Source organism: Melozone crissalis, unplaced genomic scaffold, assembly GCF_028551555.1.
Source record: "Melozone crissalis strain CALT ecotype California unplaced genomic scaffold, PUWL_Pcris_2 ptg000571l_1, whole genome shotgun sequence".
Taxonomy (NCBI): Eukaryota; Metazoa; Chordata; class Aves; order Passeriformes; family Passerellidae; genus Melozone; species Melozone crissalis.
Window position 1 is genome coordinate 18,292 of NW_026536261.1, and position 14,197 is coordinate 32,488.

Consider the following 14,197-nt stretch of genomic DNA (forward strand, 5'->3'; position numbering starts at 1 on the left):
TCGCTGTACCCCCAGAGCCGCCCCCATTTCTGAGCCCCTCCGTGCTCGTCCGCCCCATTCCCCTCACAGCGCAGACCGCGCCCCTTCCACAGGCCACGCCCCTTTCCCGGCCCGGCGCTCTCGCGCTGCTCTCCGGGATTTGTAGTCCCAACCTCCCTCCCCTTCCAGTACCTCGTAACCCAGTGCCTCCATTTCCCAGCGCTCCCTGCGCAGCGCCCGCACAGACCGCTGGGAGTTATAGTCCACACACAAATCGCACCCCGTTGTTGGCGCGGCCCGCTGAACTACAGATCCCGTCGTGCCACGCGCGGCGGCGGCGGCGGAGCGGCGGAGCGGGGAAGATGGCGGCGGCGGGCGCGGGGGCCGGGCCCGGGCCCGGCGCGGGACCCTCGGCCGGCGCCGGTGCGTCCAACCCGCGCAAGTTCAGCGAGAAGATCGCACTGCAGAAGCAGCGGCAGGCGGAGGAGACCGCGGCCTTCGAGGAGGTCATGATGGAGATCTGCTCCACACGGGTGAGGACGGGCCGCGCGCCGGATGCGCCGCGGGGCGGGGGGGGGGCCGGGGCGGAGGGGCCGTGAGGGGCTGGGGGGGGGCCGGGGCTGAGGGGGAGAGGACCGAGGGAATCGTGAGGGGCTGAGGGGGGTCTTGAGGAGCTGGCAGGGGCCGTGATTTGGGGGGATCGTGAGGGGACGCGGGGGTGAGGGTGTGGGGGGGCTGGAGGGGTCCTGAGGGGATGGGGGGGCCGTGAAGAATTTGGGGAGGGGGCTCAGAGGGGACTAGGGAGGCTGCGAGAATGTTGGGGGGAGTTTGAGGGGTCGAGAGGTGCTCTGAAGGATTTGGGTTGCGGTAGGAGGGTCCGGAAGGGCTCGGAAGGGTTTGGGGGTGTTGGAGGGGGCTGTGAGGATTTTGGGGAGGGGGCCCAGGGGGGCTGCGGGTGGATCCCGGCGGAATTGGGGTGGGAAAGGGTTCCCTGATGGCTCCGATCCCACCCCGCGGAGCTCCGGGCTCTGTCCCTGTGTCCGGGATCCTCGCGGGATGCTCAGGTTGGGTTTGTTTGGGGCTGGGAAAGGCAGGGATGGGATATTTGGGATATCTGGGATAAATCCCACCCGGCAGCTCCGGGAAAACCGAGTGCTGGGATCTCGGAGGAAATCGGGAAAACCGGGAATGCTCCAGATGTGGAGCTGCTCAGGAATCGCCTCCCGAAACCTGTGGGAATCTCCGCCATCCCGGCGTTTGGTGGAATTTTGGTCCTTCCCAGCCCAAAGTGCGGGATGGAGGAGCGAGGATGGGCAGTGAGGAATCCGGGGAGGCTCTTCCAGGGGATGGGGAAAATCCGGGGAGTGCCCAGCAGAGCTTCCAAAACCGGGAATTTTTGGCTTGGAGAGCCCCGAGGCTCCTGGATGTGTGAGGACCCGGGATCTGGGATGTCACTGTCACAGTCACAGGGACATCCCTGGAGAGTTCGGGGCTGGGCCGGACCTTGCTGTCCCTTCCCGGGCAGTTTAGGGGCGGGGTGGAGCATCCCCGGGTGCCTCCATCCGCAGGGATTTTGGGGCCGTGTTTGCAGAGCAAACAGCTGGTTAATGTGCAGCGGGGCTGTGCTGAGCCCTGCCTGGAATCATGAATCCAGGAATCCGCTCCCTCCCTGATCCCTGCCTGGAATCAATGCTCCGGGAATCCCTTCCCTCATCCCTGCCTGGAATCGTGAATCCAATCCCTGATCCCTGCCTGGAATCATTCCTCTGGGAATTCACTCCCTGATCCCTGCCTGGAATCATGAATCCAGGAATCCACTCTGGGATGGTTCCTCTGGGAATTCACTCCTTGATCCCTGCCTGGAATCATTGCTCCGGGAATTCCTTCCCTGATCCCTGCCTGGAAGCATGAATCCAATCCCTGATTCCTGCCTGGAATAATTCCTGTGGGAATTCACTCTCTGATCCCTGCCTGGAATCATTCCTCTGGGAATTCACTCCCTCATATCTGCCTGGAATCATGAATCCAGGAATCCACTCCCTGATCCCTGCTTGGAATCATTCCCCTGGGAATCAATTTCCTGATCCCTGCCTGGAATCACGAATCCAATCCCTGATCCCTGCCTGAAATCATTCCTTTGGGAATTCACTCCCTGATCCCTCTCTGGATTCATTCCTGTGGGAATCCACTCCCTGATCCCTCTCTGGAATAATTCCTGTGGGAATTCTTCCCTCATCCCTGCCTGGAATCATTCCTGTGGGAACCCATTCTCTGATCCCTGGCTGGAATAATTTCTCCAGGAATCCACTCCCTGATCCCTCTCTGGATTCATTCCTGCAGGAATCCACTCCCTGATCCCTCCTGGGCTGGCTCCTCTGGGAATTCCTCCCCTCATCCCTGCCCCATCCATTCCCGTGTGGGATCCGCAGCCCCCCCAGCTCTGCTCCGCGGTTCCCGCGGTTTTTCCCGGAGTTTTTCCCGGAGTTTTCCCTGCAGTTTCCCCACTGTCTGAGCGCTGCAGATCCCAGGTTCCGGGCTCCCCCAGGGATCCTGGCTCACAGCTCCCTGCTCCATCCCAAGGCCTTAAGCCCCGGCGCAGCTCCGGGCGCTAATCCCGCCAGCTGCTGCCTAAATCTCCTGGGGTTTTTTGGGTTGTTTTCCTTGTTTTTCCCTCTGGATCTGGATCTCCACGGTTTTACGCTCGGGAATTCGGCGTTTCCCGTTTCTCAGCCGGTTTTGGGGTTGCAGCTTCTGTTTCCCTGAGATTTCTCCAGGCACTGAGGAACAACTCTTGGATGTGTTTAGGGACTCCCAGCTCCGGAGGGAAAGGGGATTCCTGTGGGTTCAGCCCAGGGAATTCCTCCTTCCCTGGGCACTGGGAGCAGGCTGGGGTGATCAGGGGATGGGGGGATTGGGCCATGCCCTGCTGCTGGAGGGAGGTGAGGCCGTCCGCTTTCCTGGGAATCCCAAATCTCTGATGTTTGCTGGGATCCCCTTATCTCTGCCGTGTTTTGCTGTGACTCCTTCCCCCGGCCTTGAGTCCTGCTCTGTGCTGGAATCTCCGGGGTGGCCTTGGGTGGATGGGGTGGAAAATCCCTCTGGATCTGGCTGGGACAGGGGGAGCCTCTGCTCTCTGGGATTGTGGGATCCTCTCGGGATCCTGACCCTCATCCATCCCGCTCTGGGTGCGGGAAGGGGCCGGATCCAGTGTGGGGTGCAGGAAGGAGCTGGATCCAATATGGGGTGCAGGAAGGAGCTGGATCCAATGTGGGGTGTGGGAAAGGGGCCGGATCCAATGTGGGGTGCGGGAAGGAGCTGGATCCAATGTGGGGTGTGGGAATGGGACTGGATCCAATGTGCGGTGTGGGAAGGGGCCAGATCCAATGTGGGGTGCGGGAAGGGCAGCCTGGGGGTCCCAGGGGGTGCTGGCCACCCCCCTGACGTGTCCCCCCCCCCCGTGTCCCCCCAGCTGCAGGCGCAGAAGCTGCGGCTGGCCCACAGCCGGGGCCCCTTCTACAGCGGCTCCCTGCCCAACGTCAACCAGATCGGCAGCGGCGTGCCCGACTTCCAGGTGACCCCAGGGGCTCTCTGGGGACACGGGGGCCTTCCCCAGTCCCTTCGCCCTCTCCCAGGCGGGGCAGCCGCTCCCGAGCCCCTCCTGGGTGGGCTCAGCCGCTCCCCCTCCCCGCAGGGCCCGTCGCCGCTGGATTCCACGCGCAGCACGCGGCACCACGGGCTGGTGGAGCGCGTGCAGCGGGACCCGCGCCGCATGATGTCCCCCCTGCGCCGCTACGTGCGCCAGATATCCTTTGTGCCGTGTGCCCGGTGCTGTCCCGGCCCTCCTGCCCTTCCCAGGGCGTTTGGGAGCCCCTCGCTGTCCGTGTGGCCCTTAACGTGCCCCCACATCGACAGCTCTCCCTACGGACCCACGTACCTGTCACCACCGCCCGAGCCCAGCTGGAGGAGGTAATTCCTGCTCGCCCTGGGTGCTGAGTGCCCATTCCCATCCTGTTCCCATCCCTTTCCCATCCTGGAGGAGGTAATTCCTGCTCGCCCTGGGTGCTGAGTGCCCGTTCCCATCCTGTTCCCATCCCGTTCTTATCCCATTCCCATCCTGGAGGAGGTAATTCCTGCTCGCCCTGGGTGCTGAGTGCCCATTCCCATCCTGTTCCCATCCCTTTCCCATCCTAGAGGAGGTAATTCCTGATTGCCCTGGGTCCCCAGTGCCCATTCCCATCCTGTTCCCATCCCTTTCCCATCCTGGAGGAGGTAATTCCTGCTCGCCCTGGGTCCTGAGTGCCCGTTCCCATCCTGTTCCCACCCCTTTCCCATCCTGGAGGAGGTAATTCCTGATTGCCCTGGGTCCTGAGTGCCCGTTCCCATCCTGTTCCCATCCCCATCCCCATCCTGGAGGAGGTAATTCCTGCTTGCCCTGAGTCACCAGTGCCCATTCCTGGATCCCCAGTGCCCATTCCCATCCCGTTCCCATCCCTTTTCCCATCCCTTTTCCCATCCTGTTCCCATCCCCATCCTGGAGAAGGTAATTCCCTGCTTGCCCTGGATCCTTGCTGCCCTTTCCCATCCCTTTCCCATCCTGGAGCTTTGGGAGTGCAAGAGGCTCTGGCGCAGCCAGCCAGAGCTGCCTGGGATTCCTGGGCATTCCTGGGGTCTGGGATGGGGGCAGAGGGAAGCCCCCACCTCTCAGATTCCAGGATTGTCCCACAAAGTGGGGCTTTGAGGAGGAATTTCATGCAGGAAGAGGAATCCCCAAGGACAGGTGACAAGTCCAGGCTGCAGCTCCATCCCTCAGTGTCTGTGTCCCAGTATGGGGTGTGGCAGCCCTGGCCCTGGCCCTGTTCCATCCCCCTGCCGTTCCCAGCCCTCCCAGACAGGGAATGGGGTCCTGGATCCCTGAGGGGTCCCTGCCGCCCCCCTGGCTCCTTGTTCCCCACCCCATTCCCTGATGCCCTTTCTCCCTCTGCAGGACCATGCCCTGGAGCAATTTCCCCGTGGAGAAAGGACATTTATTCCGGCTGCCCTCAGCTCTCAACAGGTAATGGATGCACTGCTTCCCTTCTCTCCCTGTTCCAGCCCTTTCTGCAGAGGAGGTGGCTCTGGAGACCCCCAGAGGGGCCCCAGGACCCCCCTGGGGAGGAGCTGGCCCCTGACCCCCCTCAGGGCCCCCTCTGGAGGGGTCCCACGGCTGAACAATGTCCCTCTTTGCCACTCGTCCCAGCCCTTCCCTGCTCTCCTCTGCCTTGGAACGGCTCGCTGGGAACACCCTGGGTGCCCCCAGCCCCCAAAGGGTCCCTGGGGGTCCCACTGTCCCCCTGTGCTGGGGGGTGGCAGAGGAGACAGGAGCGGAGCCGGTCTGGGGGCACAGAGGGAGAGACCCCAATGGGGAGGGGGCGCCAGGAGGGGGCTGGGCTGGGGGGCTGTCAGTGGGGGTGGGGGTGTCAGTGGGGCTGTCAGTGGGTCAGGGGTCTGTCAGTGGGTCTGTCAATGGGTCTGTCAGTGGGTCGGGGGTCTGTCAATGGGTCTGTCAGTGGGTCTGTCAGTGGGTCGGGGGTCTGTCAGTGGGTCTGTCAATGGGTCTGTCAGTGGGGTGGGGGTCTGTCAGTGGGTCTGTCAGTGGGTCGGGGCTCTGTCAGTGGGTCTGTCAGTGGGGTGGGGGTCTGTCAGTGGGGCTGTCAGTGGGTCTGTCAGTGGGTCGGGGCTCTGTCAGTGGGTCTGTCAGTGGGGTGGGGGTCTGTCAGTGGGTCTGTCAGTGGGGCTGTCAGTGGGTCTGTCAGTGGGTCTGTCAGTGGGTCGGGGGTCTGTCAGTGGGTCTGTCAGTGGGTCTGTCAGTGGGTCTGTCAGTGGGTCGGGGGTCTGTCAGTGGGTCTGTCAATGGGTCTGTCAGTGGGTCTGTCAGTGGGTCTGTCAGTGGGGTGGGGGTCTGTCAGTGGGTCTGTCAGTGGGTCGGGGCTCTGTCAGTGGGTCTGTCAGTGGGTCTGTCAGTGGGTCGGGGCTCTGTCAATGGGTCTGTCAGTGGGTCTGTCAGTGGGTCAGGGGTCTGTCAGTGGGTCTGTCAGTGGGTCTGTCAGTGGGTCGGGGCTCTGTCAATGGGTCTGTCAGTGGGGCTGTCAATGGGTCTGTCAGTGGGTCGGGGGTCTGTCAGTGGGTCTGTCAGTGGGTCTGTCAGTGGGTCGGGGGTCTGTCAGTGGGTCTGTCGGTGGGTCGGGGCTCTGTCAGTGGGTCTGTCAGTGGGTCTGTCAGTGGGGTGGGGGGGTCTGTCAGTGGGTCAGGGGTCTGTCAGTGGGTCTGTCAGTGGGTCTGTCAGTGGGTCTGTCGGTGGGGTGGGGGGGTCTGTCAGTGGGTCAGGGGTCTGTCAGTGGGTCTGTCAGTGGGTCTGTCAGTGGGTCTGTCAGTGGGGTGGGGGGGTCTGTCAGTGGGTCTGTCAGTGGGTCTGTCAGTGGGTCTGTCAATGGGTCGGGGCTCTGTCAGTGGGTCTGTCAATGGGTCTGTCAGTGGGTCTGTCAGTGGGTCTGTCAGTGGGTCGGGGCTCTGTCAGTGGGTCTGTCAGTGGGTCTGTCAGTGGGTCTGTCAGTGGGTCTGTCAGTGGGTCTCTCGGTGGGTCGGGGCTCTGTCAGTGGGCCGGGGGCAGGCAGAGCCCGGCCCCAGCCCCTCTCTCTCCCCGTTGCAGGACGAACTCGGACTCGGCGCTGCACACGAGCGTGATGAACCCCACGCCCCAGGACTCCTACCTGGGCCCCTCCCAGGCCGGGCCCCCCCCCGGCCGCCGAGCTGGTGAGCTCCCCCCACACCCCCCGAGGGGCTCCCAGGGCAGCCCCCTCCCCTCTGTGCTCCCCTCACCTCCTGCTCCCCCACAGGTTTCCTGGACGGGGACTCGGACAGCAAAGGTGAGCGTGGCACCAACCCATGTCCCCAGTGCTGTGTCCCCTCTTTCTCTGTGCTGGGGGGCTCTGAGTGAGCCCCCTGTGCCCCCTCCTCCTCACGCTGACCCCCCCCCCGTGCCCCCTCCTCACACTGACCCCCCCCGTGCCCCCTCCTCACACTGACCCCCCCGTGCCCTTCCCAGTGTTTCTTTTCCAAGTGCCTCCCATCGAAGAGAACTTCGATGACAACAAGCACTCGCTGAAGCCCTGGGACACCAAGAAGGTGGGTGGGGACACCAGGAAGGTGGGTGGGGGTGTCCCCCCGTGTCCCCCACCCCTGTGGCCTGGCCTGGCCTCATTGCCAACCCTTTGATCCCACAGCTCTCGTCCTCCTCGGCCCGGCCGCGCTCCTGCGAGGTGCCGGGAATCCAGTGAGTGCTGGGAGGGGGATGCCAGGGAGGGGCTGGAGGTGGGAAAGGGGCTCTGGGGGGCACTGGGGGAGCCCCTGTCCTGCTCTGACCCTGTCTCTGTGCCCCCCGTGCCAGCGTATTCCCATCCCCGGATCAACCTGCCAACGTGCCCCTCATGCCCTCGGCCCTCAACACGGGGGGGTCCCTGCCCGACCTGACCACGCTGCACTTCCCGTCCCCCCTGCCCACCCCCCTGGACCCCGAGGAGGCCCCGTACCCGCCCCTGAGCGGGGGCAGCAGCACCTCCAACCTGGCCACCACCATGACCCACCTGGGCATCAGCGGCAGCGCCGGCGCCGTCGGGCTGGGCTACGACCCCCCAGGTGAGACCCCTGCAGCCAGAGAGGGTCCCCAGGCTGGGAACTGCTCTGGGGGACACAGGGAGCGCCACCGGTGTCCCACAGACGGAGATGGGGACCCCTGGATGGTGTGGGGGGACACAGAGCCCCTCCAGGAGGTGTGCTGGGGTGGCAGTGGCAGCTCCAGGGATCCCAGTCTGGGAGTGGGGTGGGGATGGATTTGGGGCTCCTGTGGGTGTGTGGGGGGAGCCCAGCTCCCACCCTGTTCCCCTATGGGGTCCAATGGCTCTGTGGGTCCCTGGGGGAGCCCAGCCCCCACCCTGTTGCCCTATAAGATCCATTCGTTTTGTGGGTCCCTGGGGGGTGCCCAGCTGTCATGCCCTGCGCTCTGACAGTGCCAGGGGTCTCACAGGGGTCTGGGAGGAGCCCAGCTCCCACCCCGGTGCCCCCTCCCGCTCCTGCCCGGGGTGTGTGTCCGTCCCTGCGTCCGTGTGTCCGTCTCCATCGTTTTGTTCCCCTCCATCCCCGTCCCCGGGCCGTCCCGGGGCTGGGGCCGTGCCGGGGTAACGGTGCTCTCTGTTTTTGTCCCCACAGGACTCCCCTCACCTCTGCAGAGCTCCCTGAGTAACCCGTCCCTGCAGTCCTCCCTGAGCAATCCCAACCTGCAGGCCTCCCTGCGCGGCCCCTCGCTGCAGGCCTCCCTCAGCAACCCCTCGCTGCAGTCCTCCCGCAGCAGCTCCTCCATCCCCTCCTCCCTGTCCAACCAGTCCCTGCCCTCCTCGCTCTCCTCCTCGCTCTCCAACCCCTCGCTGCCCACGTCCCCGCGCCCGCAGCCGCTGCAGTCCTCGCCCAGCAACCCCAGCCTGCCCTCGGGGCTGGGCGGCTCCTTCGCGGCCACCTCGCCCCGCCGGCGCGTCCCGCTCAGCCCCCTGTCCCTGCCCGCGGCCGGCGACTGCAGACGGCAGCACCCCAAACAGTTCTCACCAACAATGTCACCCACATTGTCCTCCATCACCCAGGTACGCATCGCCGTCGTCCCCCGCTCCAGCGCCGCCGCTTCCTCCTCTTCCTCGGCCTCCTTTCCCCTTCCTTCTCCTCTTCCTCCTCCTTTCTCCCCTTCCTTCTCCTCCTCCTCCTTTCCCCTTCCTTCTCCTCCTCCTTTCCCCTTCCTTCTCCTCCTCCTTTCTCCTTCCTTCTCCTCTTCCTCCTCCTGTCTCCCCTTCTTCTCCTCCTTGTCCCCTTCCTTCTTCTCCTCCTTTTTTCCTCTTCCTTCTCCTCCTCCTCTTCCTCCTTTCCCTTTCCTTCTCCTCCTCCTCCTTTGCCCTTCCTTTTCCTCCTTCTCCTTTCCCCTTCCTTCTCCTCGTCCTCCTCCTTTGCCTTTTCCTCCTTTCCCCTTCCTCCTCCTCCTCTTCCTTTCCCCTTCCTTCTCCTCCTCCTCGTCTCCTTCCTCCTCATCCTCTTCCCCATCCTTCTCTTTCTCCTCCTTCTTGTGTTTCTTCTCTTTCTTTTTCTGCTTTCTGCTCTTCCCCATCCTTGTCTTGAACCTTGTCATTACCCTCTATTTTTCCTCCTTTCCCCTTCCTTCTCCTCCTCCTCGTCCTCTTCGCCATCCTCCTTTTTTTCGTCCTTGTGTTCTTTCTCTTTCTCTTCATTTTCTTCCTTCTCTTTCTTCTCTTCCCCATCCTTGTCCTTGTCTTGAGTCTCATCTTTGTCCTCTTCCTCCTCTTCCTCTTCCTTGTCCTTTTCCTGTTTTTCCCCCTTCCTTCTCCTCCTCCTTGTCCTCCTCCCCATCCTCCTCTTCCTCATCCTTCTCATGTTCCTCCTCTTTCTCTTCTTTTTCTTCCTTTTCTTTCTCTTCTTTTTCTTCTCTTTCTCCTCTTCCCCATCCTTGTCTTGGACCTCGTCTTTGTCCTCTTCCTCATCCTTTTCCTCCTTTCCCTTTCCTTCTCCTCCTCCGTGTCTCCTTTCTGCTCGTCCTCTTCCCCATCCTCCTTTTTCTCATCCTTCTCGTGTTCTTTCTCTTTCTCTTCTTTCTCTTTTTCCTCTTCCCCATCCTTATCCTTATCTTGGCCCTCCTCTTCCTCACTCTCCTCTTTGTCCTGCTTGTCCTCAGCCTCCTCATCCCTGTCCTCCTCTCCTCTCCCCTCCTCCTGCCTTCACTTCTCGTCTCGTTTCCATCCTCATCTCACCCACACCCCAGGGCCCCCCTCACCCCCACAGCCCTCCCTGTGCTCAGGGACAGTGGGGGGGACCCTGTGTCCCTCCCAGGGTCCCCAATGTCCCTCCCAGGCCCCCCATGTCCCTTCCAGGGTCCCCTGTTTCCCCAGGCCCCCCGTGTCCCTCCAGGCCCCCTCCCCTCAGTGGCTCCGGCTGCAGCCGTGGCTGATTCGGGGCTCTCAGGGACGGCTCCTGCCGGTGCTGGGGGGGCTGGGGCAGCCCCCCACCCTCGGGGGGGGCCCTGCTGACGCCCCCTCCCCGTTATCTCCGCAGGGCGTGCCCCTGGACACCAGCAAGCTGCCGGCGGAGCAGCGGCTGCCCCCGTACCCCTACGGGCAGCCGGGGCTGCTGCTGGGCTCCCAGCCCCCCCCGAGGGGCCCCGCGCCCCCCCCGCGCCCCTACAACCCCCCCTACACCCCCGGCACCCCCCTGGCACAGCCCCTGGCACAGCCCCACGCAGCAGACTTCGGCCTGGGCAGCGTGAGTGCGGCACGGGGACACGGGGACACTCTGGGGGGCACATGGGGATGGGCAGGGGCACATGGGGATGGGGACCCACCAGGAGGGTCCTTGTGGGGTGGATATGGGGACAGGAGACCCTGAATGGGGGACATGGGGTCAGGGGGGCAAGGGGAACATGGGGACAGGGGACCCTGCATGGGGGACATGGGGATGGGGAGGACCCATCAGGAGGGTCCTTGTGGGGTGGATATGGGGACAAGGGGACAAGGGGACAGGGACCCGTCAAGGGGAATCCTTTTGGGGTGGACATGGGGTCAGGGGATGCTGCATGGGGTGGAGACCCTCGGATGGGGTCACCAGGGAGAGATGGGGACAGGGCACCCTCTGTGGGGTCTCCCCTCCCTCTGTGGGGGTCTCACCTCCCGTGTCCCCCCTCTGTGGGGTCTCACCTCCCGTGTCCCCCCTCCCCGCAGCTGGAGCAGTTCGGGATCGGGGAGAGCCCCCCCGGGAACAGCGGAGGCTTCCCCGAGGATTTGGGGGGGGCCCTGGGTTACCCCCCGAGCGAGGGGGGCTACGACCCCCCCGGCCTGAGCCGCCCAAACCTGAGCAACTGCAGCCGCCACGGCCCCATCCCCAACATCATCTTCACAGGTGGGGGGCACGGGGGTGTCCTGGGGGGGTCCATGGGGTGGCACAGGGGGGCTGGGGGTCCTTGGGGTGTCATGGGTGGGTGGGTGAGCTGGGGGGAGGCTGGGGGGTCTCTGGGGGGGGCGGAGTGTCACAGGTGGGATGTCCTGGGGGGGGGGGCTGGGGGTTTTTGGGGTGTCACAAGGAGTGGGCTGGGGGCTGTTTGGGAGAGTCACAGGAGGGGAGGTGGGGGCTGGGGATTCCTGGGGTGTCCCGGGGGTCTCTGGGATGTCACAGGTGGGGTGTCCCGGGGGTCTCTGGGGTGTCTCAGGGGACTCCATGGTGTGTCCCGGGGGTCCCTGGGCTGTCCCGGGGTCTCTGTCCCCGCTGACCCCCGTGTCCCCGCCCCCCGTTCCCCACAGGCGACTCGCCCCCCGGGCTGTCCAAGGAGATCGCCACGGCCCTGGCGGGGGTGCCGGGCTTCGAGGTGGAGGGGGGCTCGCTGGGGGGGCTGGGGGGGCTGGAGGAGGAGCTGCGCATCGAGCCGCTGACGCTGGACGGGCTGAGCATGCTGAGCGACCCGTGCGCGCTGCTCACCGACCCCGCCGTGGAGGATTCCTTCCGCTCCGACCGCCTGCAGTGAGCCCGGGCCGGCCCCGGGGCCGCGCCCCGCCCGCCGTGCCCGCCCCCCGGGGCCGCCGCCCGCTGCGCTCCCGCTGAGGGACCGGGGCAGCTCCGGGAGAGCACCGGGAATGCAGCGGCAGAGAACCGGGAATGTACCGGGAATGCACCCTGAGACCACCGGGAATGCACCGGGAGAGCACCGGGACAGCGCTGGGACAGCACCGGGAATGCACCCTGAGAGCACCGGGACAGCACCGGGAGAGGCGGGAACGGATCCCGAACCCGGAGCGGATCCCGAACCCGGGAACGGATCCCGAATCCCGGAGCGGATCCCGAACCCTGGAGCGGATCCCGAACCCCGGAGCGGATCCCGAACCCGGAGCGGATCCCGAACCCGGGAACGGATCCCGAACCCCGGAGTGGATCCCGAACCCGGAGCGGATCCCGAACCCGGGAACGGATCCCGAACCCCGGAGCGGATCCCGAACCCCGGAACGGATCCCGAACCCGGCTGGAGGGAGCCGCGACCCCCCCAGCCCCACAGAAATGGGTGGGGGCTCCGTCCGGACCCTCCAAACTGTGGCTGTCAAGGGCCAAGCCCCCTCCCCAATTCCCACCCTGGGACTGACCCTGTCACTGTCATGCCAGGAAAATCCTGGAAAAGTGGGGAGGGGGCTCCAGGCGCGGCTCTCAAGGGCTCCTTCTGCTCCTTCCGAGGTTGGGGGGGGTCCCCAGCACCCCCCAGCCCCCTCCCCAAATTCCCACCGGGTTCTGTTCTCCAGGAAACCCCCGGGACCACCTCGGGGTGAGGGAATTTGGGGAGGGGGAGACAATCCAGGCACCCCCCCAAACCATCCTGGGGGGTTCCACTCATCGCCCCCCCCCAATTCCCACCCCCAGAGCCCACCTGGCACCGAACCCCGGGAAATTTGGGGAGGGGGCTGCACCCCCGGGGGGGGCTGTACATAACCCCGTAGGTAGAGACCCCCGGGGGGGGCTCGGGGGGCCGCTTCTGCCTTTATTTTATCATTTTTCCGGCTAATCATCATCATGTTTAAGGAGAGATCCCGCTCCCCCTCCCCAGTATGTACCCCAAGCCCCCCTCCCCAAATTACCCAGCTGCCGGGGACGTGTAGAAAGCACTTGTAACTTTGCCCCCTGCCCCCCTCCCCAAAATTGGGGGTCCCGTCCGCGGGTGGGGGGCCCTGGGCCCCCCCCGGAGGGAGCCAGAGTGATTTATTATTATTATTATTTTTTAAAATATATTCTATGTTAATTAAATCCCCCCCCTGCTGGTGTGTGGGTGATTTTGGGGAGGGGGTTCTGAGGATTTTGGGGGGGGTTCTGAGGATTTTGGGGAGGGATTTCGGAGGATTTGGGGAGGAGTTCTGAGGATTTTCTGAGGATTTTGGCAGGGGGTCTGAGGATTTTGGGGAAGGGAGTTCTGAGGATTTTGGGGAGGGGGTTCTGAGAATTTTGGGAGGGTTCTGAGGGTTTTGGAGAGGGGGTTCTGAGGATTTTCTGAGGATTTTGGAGAGAGGGTTCTGAAGATTTTGGGGCAGTTCTGAGGATTTTGGGGAGGGGTTTCTGAGGATTTTGGGGGGTATTTATGAGGATTTTGGGGGGTTCTGAGTTTTTGGGGCGGGGGCGGTGTCCCCCGGCCGCTCCCCGAGTCCTCCGCGCCGCCAGGGGGCGCTGTGGCGGGCGGGCGCCGGGCGGGCGCGCGGTCGCGGCCCAGCGGAGCCCAAAGACGCGGCCCCGGCCCGGCCCGGCCCGCAGGTACCGGGAGGGGGGTGTGAGGGAACCGGGAGAGGCCGGGCCGGGGGTCCCGCGGGGGCCGCGGGGCCGGGGCTGGGCTCTGTGGGCCGCATGTGGGGGAGTCACCGGGAGGGGGACACGGAGATGCGGAGCCGGCCGGGGGGGCACCGGGGCGGCCACGGGGATGGGGAACGCTCCGGAGGCCTCACCGGGAGGGACACGGGGACAGCGGATCCTCCGGGGGGTCACCGGGGGGGACACGGGGATGGGGGACCCCCGCAGGCCCCGGCAGGAGGTGACCCCAGGCAGGGCTGTCGCTGTCGCTGTCCCCGGGGGTGTCCCCGCCCGGCTGAGGGGGTGTCACTGCTGGCACCCCTCGGTGCAGCGACCGTGCCCTCCGCACCGGGCTCACGGAGCCACCCCGGTGTCCCGGGCGGTGTCCGCGGTGGGGTCGCGGCCGTGCGGCCCCCCCGGTGTGGCGGGGCCGGGGTGACGTGCGCGGCCCGGGCCTGGCGCCGCTTCCTTCCCCTTTCCTGCCGCCCCCGTGCTCCGGCTCCGCCGCTCCCCGTGGGCAAACCGGGGGCACCCAGGGGGGCTGGGCACAGTGAGGGGGCTCCGGTGACCGAGGGGACTTTGGGGACGGGGGGGTCTTTCGGCCTGGGGGCGCTGGGGACAGCGAGGGGGCACAGAACGGAGCAGGTCCCCAAAGTAGGGGCGCAGAAGGGAGCGGGTCCCCAAAGCAGGAGCGAGCCCCCGAACCGGGGCTGCCTCGGGGTTGGGGTCCGTCCTCCCTCCGGGCACTACCGACGGGTCCCGCCCGTTCTTGGGGGTTGCTGCAGGCTCCGGACGGTCCCCGTGTCCCGCGGCGTGACCGGAACCTCCT

At 65.1% G+C, this 14,197-nt stretch overlaps 1 protein-coding gene across 1 annotated transcript; it reads left to right on the forward strand.

Annotated features, from left to right (window-relative positions):
• Positions 1-341: 341 nt before the first annotated feature.
• CRTC2 (CREB regulated transcription coactivator 2) lies at positions 342-11,599 on the forward strand. The gene is made up of 14 exons (XM_054295271.1): positions 342-512; positions 3,449-3,550; positions 3,671-3,781; positions 3,884-3,945; positions 4,964-5,032; positions 6,665-6,768; positions 6,852-6,881; positions 7,061-7,140; positions 7,239-7,288; positions 7,403-7,650; positions 8,221-8,645; positions 10,117-10,323; positions 10,779-10,956; positions 11,355-11,599. Exons 1-14 carry the CDS (start codon positions 342-344, stop codon positions 11,573-11,575), a joined length of 2,058 nt encoding a protein of 685 aa, XP_054151246.1. The 3' UTR covers positions 11,576-11,599.
• Positions 11,600-14,197: the final 2,598 nt, after the last annotated feature.

Coding starts and splice junctions, on each gene's coding strand:
- CRTC2 (XM_054295271.1), top strand. CDS start 342: ATGGCGGCGGCGGGCGCGGGGGCCGGGCCCGGGCCCGGCGCGGGACCC. Junction 513..3,448: donor TGGAGATCTGCTCCACACGG/GTGAGGACGGGC, acceptor GTGTCCCCCCAG/CTGCAGGCGCAGAAGCTGCG. Junction 6,882..7,060: donor CGGGGACTCGGACAGCAAAG/GTGAGCGTGGCA, acceptor TGCCCTTCCCAG/TGTTTCTTTTCCAAGTGCCT.